This window comes from Thalia democratica, chromosome 4 (assembly GCF_965202585.1).
Source record: "Thalia democratica chromosome 4, ktThaDemo2.hap1.1, whole genome shotgun sequence".
Taxonomy (NCBI): Eukaryota; Metazoa; Chordata; class Thaliacea; order Salpida; family Salpidae; genus Thalia; species Thalia democratica.
The window spans coordinates 57,058,371-57,074,677 of NC_139168.1; the positions used below are offsets into that span (position 1 = coordinate 57,058,371).

The 16,307-nt window shown below is 24.7% G+C and overlaps 1 protein-coding gene across 1 annotated transcript; it reads right to left on the reverse strand.

Annotated features, from left to right (window-relative positions):
* Positions 1-1,263: 1,263 nt before the first annotated feature.
* LOC145833896 (uncharacterized) lies at positions 1,264-15,964 on the reverse strand. Its single transcript, XM_082941146.1, has 6 exons — positions 15,807-15,964; positions 15,197-15,338; positions 13,402-13,534; positions 9,761-9,851; positions 9,395-9,480; positions 1,264-2,873 (listed from the first exon to the last, which is right to left on the reverse strand). The coding sequence occupies exons 1-6, from the start codon at positions 15,913-15,915 to the stop codon at positions 2,136-2,138; spliced, it is 1,299 nt and encodes a 432-aa protein (XP_082797272.1). The 5' UTR covers positions 15,916-15,964; the 3' UTR covers positions 1,264-2,135.
* Positions 15,965-16,307: the final 343 nt, after the last annotated feature.

The following is a 16,307-nucleotide window of genomic DNA, read 5'->3' on the forward strand; positions in this document are numbered from 1 at the left end:
AAGCTATGGGCCCCCTCCAACAAGATTTCTCAAAAAACTACCATTAAAAACACCTAATACCTTTTTTTTTGCTCTTCATCATCAACTCTAGAATATCTAGTGTAAGTTTCAAATTATGACATCATGGCCCCCTTAAAGCCCCTTTACTACTAATGGCCCTCTAAATTTTGTAATGGCCCTCCGGGAGCCATTTTGGGAAGCCCTGGTATACATATACAGATTCTATAAGAAATTCCATTCCCTATTTTAGTTGAACGCAACTTGGGTCCACTGTGGTAGAGAGTACTACTGTGATTAAAGTTTCAAGATATTTTTGCAAATCCAATTTTTTTTTCTTAAGGTTTTTAAGAAAACTTACATCTTTATAGATGTGATTCCACTTACAATTTTCTAAAATAAATTTTATTATTTCAAATATTTAAATAACTTAACCCCAAAAGATTAATCTTTGGTTTGTATACAACGGTACTAATCAATTAAAGTTAAGAATTTGTACCTGAAAAAAATTACGCTCAATTGGTTAAAAACTAGTATGAATTACAAGTATAGTTTTCTACCAACATTTAAATTATATTTTATTACCTAACTTTTGCTTATTGTTATTTTTATTTAATCCGATGATAATATTTTCAAGTATCTTTAATAACTTATATTTTTTAATTAGACTTAATTCTACTTATACCGTAGAAATCTTAACTGCAATTAGTAATCTAACCTATTTTAAAGTTTTGTATTTCTTAAACAAATATTTTTCATTTAAGTTGCAAATAAATTAAAAATAATAAATCACAGCTTTATGACCAAGTTTAGTTCTTTTTTGTATTTAGTTTGGAAATATATTTTAGTTTAAAATAACATTTTACTTTTTTGTAATATATTTCAAATTTTGTATTTAAAATAATTTTATTTGTAATATTTTGAAAACTTAGCAATTATACTTTGCCATTTGTAAAATAAATTTAACCAAGGGTGAGAAAACTGGAGTTACAATTAAACCAACTAAAACATTTAAAGACCTATTTACATACATTTATAAATTCAAATAGTAAATAAAACTTAATAATGAATACATAGAGTTTATTATAAAAATAAGCCTGCACATGCTTAGATTAAAAAACAACTTAACATTTTACTTCCTAATTATTTTCTAATTAATTGACTAATCACAAAAAATGTTTTCTTTCTTCATTCTTTCAACCATCTCCAAAATTCTTTTACGCTGAATAAAAAAAACACAAATATTTAAATTATATTTATTAGATACTAGAAAAAAATCCGATTTGTAGTTAATTAGTTTTTTAAGTTTTAATATTTAAAATTGGTTATTTAATACTTAACAAATTTATTACGATATGCTTTATGGACATTACTACAACAAATTAGTTCAACTTTTTATGCAATTTAAAAGTAGACTTTTAACTTGGGTGTAAAAAATTTAAAAACTTTAAAATCATGCAACTAATGCGAATTAAATGCACTTCATTTTAATTAAAGGCAGTTTATATTTGGTGTTAAAGTTTTCGATTTGGTCAAACTAGGATTGTTTCTGGAAAATTTCAAGTTAAGCGATGAAAATCACTTTAAAATAAATAGCAAATAACTATAAAACATGTATATCTGTGATAAAAAATTCTGAAACACATCAACTCAAGTTAGTGCAAAAACTAAACATTATATAAAAGCACCTACTTTAGGAAGTAAAAGTTAAAGTTTGTTAATATGGCATTAGTTAAACATTAAAAGTAAATACAAACTTAAAACATCTTATTATTAAAAACTATTATTAAAATGCTTCAAAGCTGTAATGAATATAAAACAGGAAATCCTGTTCAAAAACCACTGCAATAAGAATCTTTCAGTTTGCATAAATGAAAAAAAGCATCAAAAGTATATGAGTATTTGTAATAAATAAAAACAGTTGCATTGTGTTTCTAAAGTAAAAGTTAAAACGTACAAAAAGCTACCAGACCAAAAAAACTAATAGCAGAAAAATTATACATATTCTATAATCTAATAAGTAAAAGCTTCAATTAGTAGCGACTAATTTACATTATATAATTTATGTTAAATTTTCTAGATTTTTTTTAATACATCAAGCTAAAATACAATATCATAAATCAACTTTTAAAATCACTTCATGAAATGACACATCTTCCAGCTCCACACACTACAGACGATTCCTTTTTTATTTCTTCTTCCAACTCTACTACCGACGATTGCGAAGTATTCACTAGATTCTGCTGCTTCTTCGGAACGTCTGAAGTGATGATGCCTGCGTGGTCGCCCTTCGAATTGTCGTCGTCGACGTCCATCACCGCCACGTCATTTCCTTTCGCTTGGGTCATCGAGCTGACGTCATTTGATGCAGCCGGTTCGGTTTTGTAAGGGGACAGTGGGACGTCCTCAATGCTTGAGCTTGCAGTTTGCGCGTCACCATTTGAAGTCACATCCTTATTGGTAGCTGCCTCTGACGATTTTTCGTGTTCAAGCTGATTAACTTCAGAATCATCAATACCAGCTTCAATTTTACTTTCCGGACTTTCATTTTTAACAGGGACATCATCTACATTATGTTCATCTTTGTCATTTTTACTACCAAAATCTTTGTTAGCATCTCCAGATGAGCGTTCAGATTCATCAACTTTTTCTATGATTTTTTCTATTACACTGACTATTGCTTTTTCATCTGCAGTTGTGCTAAGTTCAGAAGATTCCACAACATTACTTTGGCTTTCGTTTGTTTCCAAATTATTTTGTTCTTTGCTTTCTGTTGAATTGGCAGTTGTTTCTTCAGGTATATCACTAACTATTTTTTCATCTGATTGCAGCATGTTTTCTGATGTTTCTTTAGATGATGCAAGTATTGGAAAGTGCTGTAAAACAATTATAAGTAACCTAGTAAAAATCATTTAAAACGTATCCAGTACACACTACTATTCAAGCTAAAACAAATAGATCAGGTAAAGTATTAAGTAAAAACAGAACTAACTAGTTACTTCATAATTGTTCAAACAAAAAAAAAATATTTGTCATTTGTAATAAGGTAGTGCAACATTATCACATTTAATAAATTTTATTCTGTGTCTAATGTATAGTATATACAGTTCCGTATATTCAACAATTGAATTAAAATTTAAGTATTAATTTTTATACTAACTAATTTAAACTAGCCTAAGATTATAGGTAATGTTTAAAAAATACCAACCCTAAAAATCCGTAGTACTCTTCTTTTTTATAATGTAAAAAACACTCTAAATCACTCAAAGTTTTTATTTACTAAAATTTATTTTTACAGATTTAAAATTTCTTCGACGTTTCTAGTCCATTTTTAGAATAAAATTAATTTTAAGGTTAAAAACGGTCTTAAACGGTATATAAATATTAAAAACATACTGTAATCTTATTTTAAATGGGTATTTCAACAAAAAAGAATTTAAATATACAAAAAAATATTTTTTGTTTATGATAGATTTTCCTATCTAATCTAAATTTGTTTACTTAACGTGAAAAAAATGTTTAAAATTTCAGGTTCCTCTTTGTTTTTTAATTATTCTTGTTCAAAAAGGTACTTTACAAGATTTCTCAAATTCCAAGTGTTTCCAGTTTTTTTGGCAACCCTGAATTAATCAAAAATTTTAATGATCCGAATGTATAATCGAATGCATAGAATACAAGGTTAAGTGAATATTAACTAAATAAAAATTTAAACTACAAATATTTTACATAAAATAATACCAAAATTGATAAACTTACTATAATAATCATACAGTAATACCCCTTAAAAAAACTGACTCAAGAACATTAAAATTAGTATAATAATTAACTTGAAACTTCAGACTTCAAAAAAAAAAAAAACTCTTATATTTGTTAGTTGATAGTACTCTTTATTCAAAAATTAAGTCTTAAAATAAACTTATTTTTGCACAAATCTTTATTATTATAATTTTTTTAACATCCAGGTTAAGTAAATTCTACGATGTGATTAATCAAATTAATATTTGTGCTAAAATAGATTTGTTTTCAAACTAAATTTCTGAATAAAGAGTACTATCAATAAACAAATTTTTTATCAATTTTTTTTTTCAGTCTTAAATTTCAAGATAGTTAAATTATTAATTTCTTGATTGACTTTTCTCTAGGCTTATACAATTGTTATTTTTGATTATTATAGTAAGTTTAATAATTTTATTATTATTTTAGAGTAAAATATATACAACTTACTATACATTATACAATTCTATTATACATTCAGATCGTTTAACTTTTTGAATGATAAAAGTTTATATTTTATGTTTATATAATTTTTTAGTAAATAAATACTTTAATTGACCTAACTGTTTTTTTAAGAACAGTATTACGGAAATTTAGTGTTTTAACTTCCTTTTAATTTATCTCTGGTAATGCTGCAATTTAAAGTGAAATTATTCAAAACTCTTGTTTTTTGACGCCCAATTGGGCTGATATAACTAGAAGAAAAGATGTAGTCTGTTTGTTTAGTTATAACGGCGTAAACTATTAAAAACAGAACTTTAAGTACAACCAATTAAAATCAATTTTGAATTTTTTGATACATTGAAAAAACAAACTAACATTCAAACTTCTTTTAAAAATACATAAGTTTTTACTTTAATTTAACCAATGTTACTTTAATTAAAATTAAAAAACAAAGAGTTATTTAAAAAGAAATTTATAACTTAATAAAAGTCTGATCAGAAAATATACTGTTTCTAATTTTTTTTAGAATTCCAAAATTTTCATATATATGAACTGAAAAACCCAGATAATTTGCCAACATTACTTTAATTATAGTAAAAAAAAATCTTATATAGAGAGAAATTCACAATTTGGATGAAATTAATATTTACAAAAAAATTAAAATAAACTTTACAATTTTTTCTACATATAAAACTAAGTAAAACTTTAAGTTCGAAAGTAGTTATATGTTTTCAAAACTAAAAACAAATAAAAATATATTTAAAAAAAAAAATTTAATACTCACATAATCATTAAAAAATACATCTAAAAATACTTATTAGAAAATATATAGCAATAATAATGAAATAACGAAATTATGTTAATTCGTAGAACTTTTTTATTATTTATTAATATTACAATCTTGTTTGAAATAATTTAATTTGCGTAGTCTTTTAGATTTTTTTTTAGTTTGGCCTATCTTTTTCAAATAATCAAAAAAAAATATTTGAAAAATTCTTCTAATAAAACAAAACGATAAAACTTTGAATCAAAAGTAAATACTAACTTTTGCTACTAACAAGTTCAAACTACAAAAGTTAAAATTATTCATATAAAAAATTCATACATACTAAGTGAACCAGCATAGTTTTATATGCTTCAATAACTGTTTTGTTATGTATAACAATAAGTAAAAATGTCAATATTTGCTGTAAATATACGAAAAAATTGGGTTGACGAGTATTTTCATTATTTATTACTTTTTACGAAGTTGTAGAAAATTAAGATGTATATTTCTAACTAAATATTTTGCTTAAGTTTTTTATTATGTATAAAAATAAGAAAAAAATGCTTATATATTCTGTTAATATATAAAAACATTTTGACAAGTATAAGTTTAATTTATTACAATTTATGATGAAAACAATCTGTAAAAAACTAAAAATGCATCTTTTAAATGAATAAATCGTAAAAATAATTAAACGTAAAACTACAAAAACCTGAATTATAGCATTCCTCAAGCTAAACAAGATTTACAGCTCAAACAATATATACCCTTTTAGTAAGCTACTTATGTTAACTTAAGTTAAATGAAGAAAATTTATTTGATTTTAACTTAAGCTTAACTTTTATAGAATTAAGTTAAACTTTTTAACAAATTCTACAATAAAACTATTCGAAAAAAAAACAATAAAAAGAGATTTAAATGCAACCCTGTTATTTTTTTACAAGTATTGTCTTTACTTATTTCATAAAAAAGAAGATTGAAACAATAAAAAGGTATATAAATGAGTATTTGGTAAAAGTTCTCTACAATAATCTAAAAAAAAAAGTCTTTCTATAATTTAATAACATAGTTTAGAAAAATAAATGCACAACAAAATAAAATAGGTCAAAATATTTCTATAAAAAAATTAAATACAAGTATTTAAGATGTAAAGTGCTTTTAAAAACTATTCAAGGATTAAAAAAATTAATACTCAAAATTATTTCTATAGATTAAACAAATTAACGAAAACAAAATGTATTATAAAGTCAAACTAAAATGTTAATAAACAGAGCTTTCAATTACTTTAAGTCATTCCTACTCTACTTAATTGGAAACTATTCTACGAAAAAGTAGTAACAAATTATTTAGATAATCTCGTTTCAATTAAAATAAGACACTAATAATTTACTATTAAAACTGCATAAAAAATCAGTTTTAAAGTTTTGCCGTTTGGTGTGAATTTATACTTGTTTATAGTTTTTTGATACAAAAACTTTGTAAAAATCTTAAAAAAATAACTACACAACTTGCATTTGTTGCTAGGTACTATTTTTAGCATTTTGAAAATACAATAAAATTAATATAAAAATCAACTATTTTTTTAAATATACAGTTGCAAAGTGCTACTGAATAAACATGATTAATTAATGGTTACATATTACACAACAGATATTAGAACATACTTGATTAGTAAACTTAACGTAATTTTGTTAGATCAATAATATATAGAAATTTATTGAATTTTTTTATTACTTAAACGGACAGCAATTTAATCAATATCCACTTAAAACCCATGAACGAATATAAATATCAATTTGATAGCATGGAAACTTTTAGATGATGGTGAGTTTCAATAGACAGTTTTTCTCACTTTCAATCTTTGATAGCTCGTTATCAATACATGCATGTATAGACTTTATACTCACTGTCAGCATCAAAAATACTTTACCTCAAAAAAAAAAGCTTATCCCCAAAAAGTATATTGAATGATTACAAATTATAAATAAGTATCAAATCCATAAACTTTCTATGCATAAAATAAAAGCTGATTATAAACAAAGAGCTAGATATACATACGGATTGGTAGCGTATTATCTACACTTTATCTCCCAAGAACGCATATGTAAAATATTATCCTACTCACTAACAAAACCGATTTTTTTTTTGCAGCAATAGCGATTTATTATAGAAGTTAAAAACTGACGGTCTTTAGGAATTACTAATTAAACGATAACTTTTTTTTGTTATTAACTATCAATACTCAGTGCTAGTCGAAAATAAATTGATTAAAACAGTTGTGCGAGAAAATGAATTTTGTGGTGCATAGCATGTAATTAAATGGAAGATTAATTGTATAGTAGATTACTAGAGAAGATTTTATTTTACTGTTAAATACTGCATCTTGTTATAGTTTGGTCGTCTATTCTGATAAAATAATGAAACACTGAAATTATCATATTGCCTAAAATATATATACAAGAAATGAAAATTTTGTTTTGCTACTTAAAACCTGAAAAACAAAGAAGTTTATTTGTACTTTTTCAGAAACAAAGTTAAACTATTTTATTTTCAGTACAACACTTTCATAAAACACGTTGTAGTGAAATAATATTATCATTTAATAATATATGACTACATAAAAATCTTAGAGAATCTACTCTAGTGAAACTTTTTCAAATTAGATTAGAAAAAAAAAAACATTTAGAGTTTACAAGACAGTATGATTATTGCATTCAATTTAATTATTGCGCTGAAACAGGCGTTTATATAGTCTATATATTTTAAGTTTTTATAAAACAGCTTTAATTTTTTACAGAGTTACAAACTTGTTATAATTGGATTTTTTTTTAAATAAGCGCTACACATTTATGAAAATTTAAAATAAAAATAAACTACTACATTTAAACTAAATAAGTACGAAAAGTACAAGATATTTCCTAAACTATAAAAATTAAAATGAAACGAAATTTGCTGTATCTCAAGCAAATGATAGACGTTTCTGCATATTTAAAGCATTAAAATAAGTTGTATTAACTAATTACTAAAATATAGTTTTGCGATAAAATGACTATAAATTTTTATTTGAAAAATGTAATCTATAAAAATTCAATAATTTTAACTTTAATCTATCTATAGTCTACAAAAATGTATTGACGCCACATTTATTACTAATTATTATTAAACAAACTACAAGACAATAAATTATAACACGATTTTAAACTCATATAAAACTGCGATTAATATAAATTTAATTGGGGTAAAAAAAAAGTAAAGTTTTTCAATTGTTTGGTTATAAACACTTGCTAAACAAAACTTTATTTTTATAAAGTTATAAGGTAATCATCAGGTGTATGATATTTTTCAAAAAAATATAAACATTTTTAAACTAAAACTAGTATAAAAAAATTCATGTGCAATACAAAATTAAATATGTTTTAAGCTCTTAAACAACTGTGCTTTATACTAATCTTACAATTATTAATCTGTTTCAGATCTTTGTATGAGCAAAATTTAATTTATAAAAGCCCGTGCAAAAAAGTGTAGAAACAACAAATTTATAAAAAAATTCCATTTTAAATTTTTAACTTTATTTGAATACCATAATTGAAAATCCAGTCTGTGTGTAAAGCACATTATAATTTGTTAATTAATAAAATTGATTTAAAAAGGAGCGATTATAAAGTAGAAAGTTACCTAATCTTGCCTAAATAAAAATCAATCAAGCTCAAAGTACGCCAAAAACATACATTAATTAGATGTTTGAAATAATAAACCATGCATTAGACGGAATATAAAAAGTATATATTTGTACTAGTGAAAATATTTTAAAACAATGTTATTAAGGATTGAACTGAGTAGTGATGCCATATCAATTTCTATAAGCGCAAATTCTTAATCACATTTTTCCATGATTGATCTCACATCCTCAAACTGTTGATGTTCAATATGCAAGTACAATGATTTCAGTGCAGAAGAACGAAATTAAAATTATTGTTACAAAAATGATGAAATGTATATGAACAATGTTAATTACATTTTTTACCAGCGTCGTAAATTAAATAAACTTGATATGGTCATGAAATTTTCGTCTGATTAGTTTATCTTTTATGATTAAGCACTTTAAATATACTTCATCTTAATAATAAACGTATCTTATGCTAAGTTAAATGACAAAATAAAAATATACTTTGCAATTTTTATTTAATTACACTACATTTTAGAATAAGATCTAGAATATACACATAATTACTGTATAGACCAAAACAGATAAAAAATAGATTAGTATGTCAACGTTTTCCAAAAGTTAATAATTAGTAAAGTATTACATAACTATCAACGATAATTTTTGATTACATAAAAATATAATTAAATAATTATAAAAAAGCAAAAACGTCGTAAAAACTATCAAGGATAAAAACTTTCAAAACCAACCTGCAACAAAAATAGTTTGAGTTTGTTATAAGCCTCTTCAAGGTCATCGTTTACTATGTTAGCATCATAAGATCCTTCTTTCATACCTGAATTTTTAAACCGTGCTTAAATATATGAGAAGTTATAACAAAGATTCCGACAGATAAAATATTTTTGTATGTACAATACTTTTAAAGGATTCAAAAAAGAAAAATATGGGTATATATCCACTATGCATATTTTTTGACTTTAAAAAATCATTGTTTACGAACAACTTAAAAGTTGTTGGAGTTTTTATTCTAAAAACATTTAAGTATTAGTTATTACATAAATAATTATTGTAAAAATTTTATTACAATTTAACAAATTTTCTTTAAAAACACTAACTATAATCCATGGCAGATTGAGCTGTCGACATTCTTTTTTCAATTTGAGATTCATTTTCCGTTCCGCGTTTTTCTAATCTCTCCCTCAAAGCCTGTAAAACAAGCTTCATAATACATTCGCTTAACAAAAGGCTATATTAAAGATTGCTTTAAGTTTTGAGCATTCAAAGAACCAAAAACTTTTCTACATTTCATTGTTGTAGTCATACAGACTAATAAATAACGTGTTACCTTAACAACAGTATTTAATAACTTCAACTTTTGACTAACAAAGTTCAAAACAGAAGTAGAAAAAATTGAAGGTAAAACTTTCACCATCACATAAAAATGTCATAATTGTATAAAATAGAACGTGTAAGTTGCACGAAGACACTTTTGCACGAGGGGACAAAATTGCACGAAAACAATTTTGCACCAATGGTAAATTTTGCACAAGAGTAAAAAAACAGAAAAAAAAGTTAGAAAAGGGTTAAGGGTAAAATTGTCTGCTCGTGCAAAAGTGTCTTCGTGCAAAAGTATCTTCGTGGAATTTTGTGTACGCTTGTGCAAATTTGACAGCTACCTGTATAAAAATATAAGAACTAGTGCTTTTCAAGCTTCCAATACTTTTTCAAGTGACCGAACTATAAGAACTTTATACTATCGAAAACTATTTTGTAATTTTGTTTCGTTTGTTGTTTTTTTTTTTGTTTACACGAGCTTGATTTGGTGAAAATTTATATTAAAGTTTTGAGCGCAAGCTCTCAGTCTCAAAAAGATTTTTTATGAAACAAAAAAGTTTTTTAAAAGAGAAAAACTCTCTGTATAGAATCTGGTAAACTAAAGGTGAACAATTTTTCTATATGGCGGGCAAGATCTAAAAATCTTGTAAAAAATGGATCATCTGTTAGATAGACTTACTAGGCCACTAGTATTATATCTTAACTAGCTAACTATACCAAAATGATATTAAAATTGGCAATCAAGCTTAGAAAAGCAAATTAACATTAAAAAAATATAACACTACATAATATATTTTGATTACTTGTTCTGGCTTCTTATAACTAAAAAATAGTTTCAAAGCCAGAAAAAATATTTTGACGGCTGGATCTGGTCATAACCCTGAGGTAAGCTTTTACCGTCAGATAGTTATCTGTATGAATCAAGCAAAAATCAAACAGTGGTCTAAATTAATTGAGATAAGTACAAATACAAGTTTTGATACATTTAGGATTGCCAAATTTTTTTGGAAAGTTTTCTCCAGGTTTTTAAAAGTTCAAATTTTTATGTCTATTTATAATTTGAAGTTAAGTTTAAGGTAAGAAACTGTGTTAAATAGTATAAAAACATTGAAAAGATACTGTAATCTTCTTTAAATGTTTTTTTTAATAAAAAAATCTTGATGATGACAAATTTTTTTATCTATATGATAGAACTTTTGTTTCAAATCGAAATTTTACTACTTAACATGTAAAAAATTTAAGTTTTCAAGATTTTTAACACTCCTGTACATTGAAACTGCAACTAACTCATCTACAGTTAATCTGATTGCAAGTTCTTACAATACTGTCCATTTGTAGCACACTAAGTTCACGTCAGGCGCAAACTTATTAAACTCATTACATATGTGTTATTACAATGGCATCTTTTGATAAGCTTGCAGATTAAATGTTATAGCGCTGGCTATCTTATTAGATAAATCACCATATACACTATTATCAGTACAAAATCAGCATAAAGATGTTACAAAGTGTTAAAATTTGATTTTGAAAAAGGAATATGAGAAAATGCTATATCCTAGGAAGGCAGCAGACGCAAAAATTACCTATTATGATTCGGGACGAATAATAAAAATGCAAGTTTATGATACACTCTAATTGAAAAAAGTAAAACTAAAACTTTTTAATTAGTATTCATTGAAGATCAAGTTTAGTAACAGCAACAACAAAAACTCGGGCAACTATTATTTAAAAATTTATCTATTTTGGGATAAAAAAGTATTCTAACCAAAAAGATAAAAGCATGATAACAACATTCTGAAACTGTTTTTAAATTAAAAATCTGCGCTTAGACAAAATATATGGTTTTAATAATTCAAATTATTGTATTAAAAGAGTTTTTAAAGTTCAAAGAAAAATAGTATATAATATTGAAATTTTCAAGAACTTTTTTAACTCAAGTTTTTAATAAACTTAAAATTAATAATTTTTTTCATTATTTTATTTAAATTTAAAACACTGAAAATAGGAAAGGAAAGATGATAAATTATCATACATTATCTTTAATATTCTATTATAAAGGTTATTAGTTAAGCATAAAAAAGAATACTTATATTAATATAAATTACTATATCTCTACAGTTTTTTTTTTTGTTTAAAATAAGTATGAATAAAAACAAAATAAAACTTTTAAAAAAAGTCTTCTGTTTAAGTTTCCTCTTATATTGTTAATTATAGTTTGTTTTAAAAACATTCAGGGTTCGTGCGCGAAATTCCTTTTCATTTAGCCTGACAGAGACCTATTTAGCCTGACATTTTTTCAAAGTAGAAAAAATCACCTTCAGAAGGCATTTTAGGTATCGGGGGTCTTAATTAGCAAATTAACGCAATAAAAGTATTCACAAAACTACTTTTGAAGAAAATAAAAATTTAAATGAATTATTTTTCAACATCTATCAATTGCTTACCCAGCAACTTGAATATTTTTAAGTGGCCATTATAATTTTTGCTTCAATGAATTCATACCTTTATTAAATTTTGGGGCTTAGTTACATCCACCACTTATCACCCATATACAGGGTTCGTGTCAACTAGTACATGAATTCGTCAATTATAAGTTACATGACTTGACCAGAAGCTTTTATTAAAACAGAAATGTGACTTAACAAACTGCTAAGAGTATTAATCTAAAAAGTATTTGGTATAAAGCCTTTATATTAGAAATTAAAACAGTTTAACCAACTTAGCTCTGAAAAACAAAGCTCATGTAAACAAATTCAGACAAACAGCTAAGTTGTTGAACTAAACTGTAATGTTTAAACTGTACTTTTTTATGAACTTTTATAATTATGACGTATATAATCTACTAAAAACAAAATAATGAAGATTCTTAAAATTATTTTAGAGGTTCAACAAAAGGTTTTAAGCACTTATTTTTACAAATACTGACTGATTTTGTCTTTAATAACTAAATCTTTATTTATAAATAAATTCACATCTCAATTTGATCTTAATTAAAAAAATTTCATGCATTTGAACTGACAAAAACTGAGATTCTCAAATTTTTAAACATAAAAACTGATTTAGCCTGACGTTTTTCAACTTTTTTCAAAAAAACTGATTTAGCCTGATTTAGCCTGACTTAGCCTGACGCGCACGAACCCTGAACATTTTAATACTTATTTAATAAAAATACATGAGTGAATATTCAGAACCCAAGATCAAGCATTGTTAATCAAAACAATTTATTGACATTTAACAAACTGTTTGGTTTTTTATTGGAATTATCATTGAAATTTGTATTTTGACTTTTAATGAACTATAAATACAGCTCAAATTTGATTAAATAAAAACTCTGAATTATTCAAAATAATAACCAGTACATGTAACTTAAATAAATATAACTAAATTATATATAATTAAAATTAGATAAATAAAACTTTACCTCAATTGAAGGTGGTGCTATAAAAATGTAGATTGCTGACATGTCAGTTTTTTTGATGGATCTCACCCCTTCTTCATCAATGTCCATGAGACAAATTCGGTTGGATTTATTGATAGACTGAATTGACTCTTTGCTGTTAAATACATATTCTGTTTTCACAGTATCTATACCGAAGAATAAAATATAGAAACTGTAATTATACAGTTACATATTAAAAAATGTTTTAATTTCAATATTTCAAATCCAAGCTCATCAGTAGTAATTAAAAAACTATTATCATTAAGTTTACATTCTAATATATTCACAATAAAACTACTATTAAAAAGTGATAAATAATATAGTTATGTATCCAAACCTACATTCAAAGTAGTATTTTTTATTTGTTTCTGATAAACCAAAAATGAAGATCCTAAAACTAGATAGTAAACATATTTGATGAAAATACTTTTGTTCTTGTTTTTGAGCAAACACATACTTTAATAACCTGAGCAATTATTACATGAAAAAAAACTAAAACTTATACATGTAGTGTACATACTAATAAAATTAATTTTAAAAGTACTCAAAAAAGGTGGTTTTTCAAACAGATATTTTTTAATAAGTTTTTGTAGTAAATTGACTTTTAGTAATTGACTAATAAAATAAAAAGAATATAAATAGCAAAACAATAATGGATTAAAGTAAAAATTTGAAACACATTTGTTGATAAGAAGTAAATGATAGATTTCAAGTGAAATAGTCTTTAGTTTGCACCTTCCATACTAAAATAAACCTGTTTAACTCAATTTATTATCTCAAGTTACCATAAACTTTGATAAATGCTTAAAGTGTATCTGACTAACAAAAAACTAAAAACAACCATTAAATTGTAAAAAACAAGGTACAGTAACCTCTCACATCTTTACGCACTCGTGACGTTACGCACTCTCGTTTAGTTACGCATTTTAGAATTTCAAAAAATTCAAAAAAAAAATTTTAATATTTTTAATATTGCACAAATTAGGTTTATTTTATATTTTTAATGTAAAATATGTTTTCAAATGCTAACTCACTTCACTATATCTTAAGACTTTGTAAACTTATGTTCCTTGACTAACTGATAAACATTTAGTTATACCTCAGTACATCAGAAATATTGTTAACCATAAGAGTTTAAATTAAATTTCTGAAAGAAATATGACTGTGTTAAATATTGAAAGTATAATGAAATAATGAAAGTTTAAAACACAACTAATAATGCACTCTTGCCCTATATATGAACAAACATCTAAAAAAGAAATCTTATGAAACTTCCTAGCAAAAAGTAGCAGTGATACTTATTAAATATAGAGGTTACATTTAACACAAATGCTTAATTATAAATTGAATTTTTTAAGTAGAATAGAATATAAATTTTTAGTATCAAATAAATCACATATAAATAAAGATAAAATCTATTTATTATTAAAATTAGTAAAAATGTTCTAAAAGTGTTATAATGTTATATAAATTTAAATCATTTTTTTTTAATATATGTATAGTTTTATCCTTTGTTTTCATATTTATAAATAAATTAAATTTTTTTAAAAAGTGAGAAAGTTCCCAGTCTGCTTTTAACTGGAAGCAATATCAAAAAACAGCCATTATAGTAAGTAAATTTGGTACCTCTCGTATCTTTACGATCTCTCGTATCTTTACGCAGTTTTTCTGTGGACACAATGTGCGTAAATAAGCGAGAGGTTACTGTAACTCCACTACAGTCTTAGCACCTAATACAATAAGAAGGCTTTTAGTATACTTTTCTTATTTAACCAACCTAGTACCGTACATTTTGTCAGCTGCAAATTTTGTGTATTCAACAAATTTTCCAGCATCAATATCTGCTTGCATTATTTCTGGTTTAACAAAATGATAATGAACACCATCAACTTCACCTCCTCTTGGTTGTCTTGTTGTATCTACAAAGTTGTAAAAGATACTAAATAGTATATTTTAAACTATATAATATCAGAAGGCAGTGATTCTCAAGGTTTGCACCTGTGCACAGTAGTATCTTACTATGCACAGACAATTTATTATGATTAAAAAATATTTTAAATGATGCGTATTTGTCTTTTTATATTTATAAATTTCTCTTAACTTTTGTACTCTTTATTGTAAACTAGTTATTTAACTTTGTTTTTAATTTAAGCTTAGTTTAAATTAGCCATTAGCGTGATTTAAGGTTTAGCATTTGAGACAAAGCATAGCTTTGGATTTTCATAACCTAGTTTTAAAAGAAAAATGTTACAAATGTAGAATCCTAAAACAATACAAGGTATACACACTGACAGTATAACCTATATCGTAGTGAAAACTTTTTTTTTGTATTAGTACTAAATGCTAGTTTCTCAGATAATTTAAGTTATTTTTATAATAATACTAACGTGAAACTGAAAAAGCAAAAGATGTAGGGAATTCCTTCATTAGCAGATCTTTTATTGTAGACTTTCCACTTCCAGACGGACCACTAAAAACTACTAAACGAGTTGCCATATTTTATTACTTTATTTCAATGAACACCAGCAATACTAACTGTGAAAGAACTTCTGTAAAAAAGTAGACTAACTATTGATAGGATTAAGTTATAAACTTATCAAAGTTAAGCTTAGTTCAATTTTAAAAACAATAAGTGTTAAAGTAATTTGTATTATATATACAAAGTCTACAAACAAATTATGTCTAAGTATCTATGATGAATTCTGATAAATAATGTCTTACCTAACAACATTTAATATTTAATAAAAATCTTATTTACATTCCAAGTTTTTAATATTTACTGAAGTTGTGAAAATATATTAGTTGACATGTTTAAAAAAAGTATAACTTGTATCAGAAAACAAAATGTTTTTGTATACACTCAATGTTTAAAACATATAAAGCCTATT

What these genes read in the sequence shown, in the direction of transcription:
- LOC145833896 (XM_082941146.1), bottom strand. Translation starts at nt 15,915, where the DNA reads ATGGCAACTCGTTTAGTAGTTTTTAGTGGTCCGTCTGGAAGTGGAAAG. An exon ending in TAGCACCACCTTCAATTGAG is followed by an intron (nt 9,852 to 13,401) that starts GTAAAGTTTTAT and finishes CTTGTTTTACAG; the next exon opens with GCTTTGAGGGAGAGATTAGA. An exon ending in TCAATCTGCCATGGATTATA is followed by an intron (nt 9,481 to 9,760) that starts GTTAGTGTTTTT and finishes TTAAAAATTCAG; the next exon opens with GTATGAAAGAAGGATCTTAT.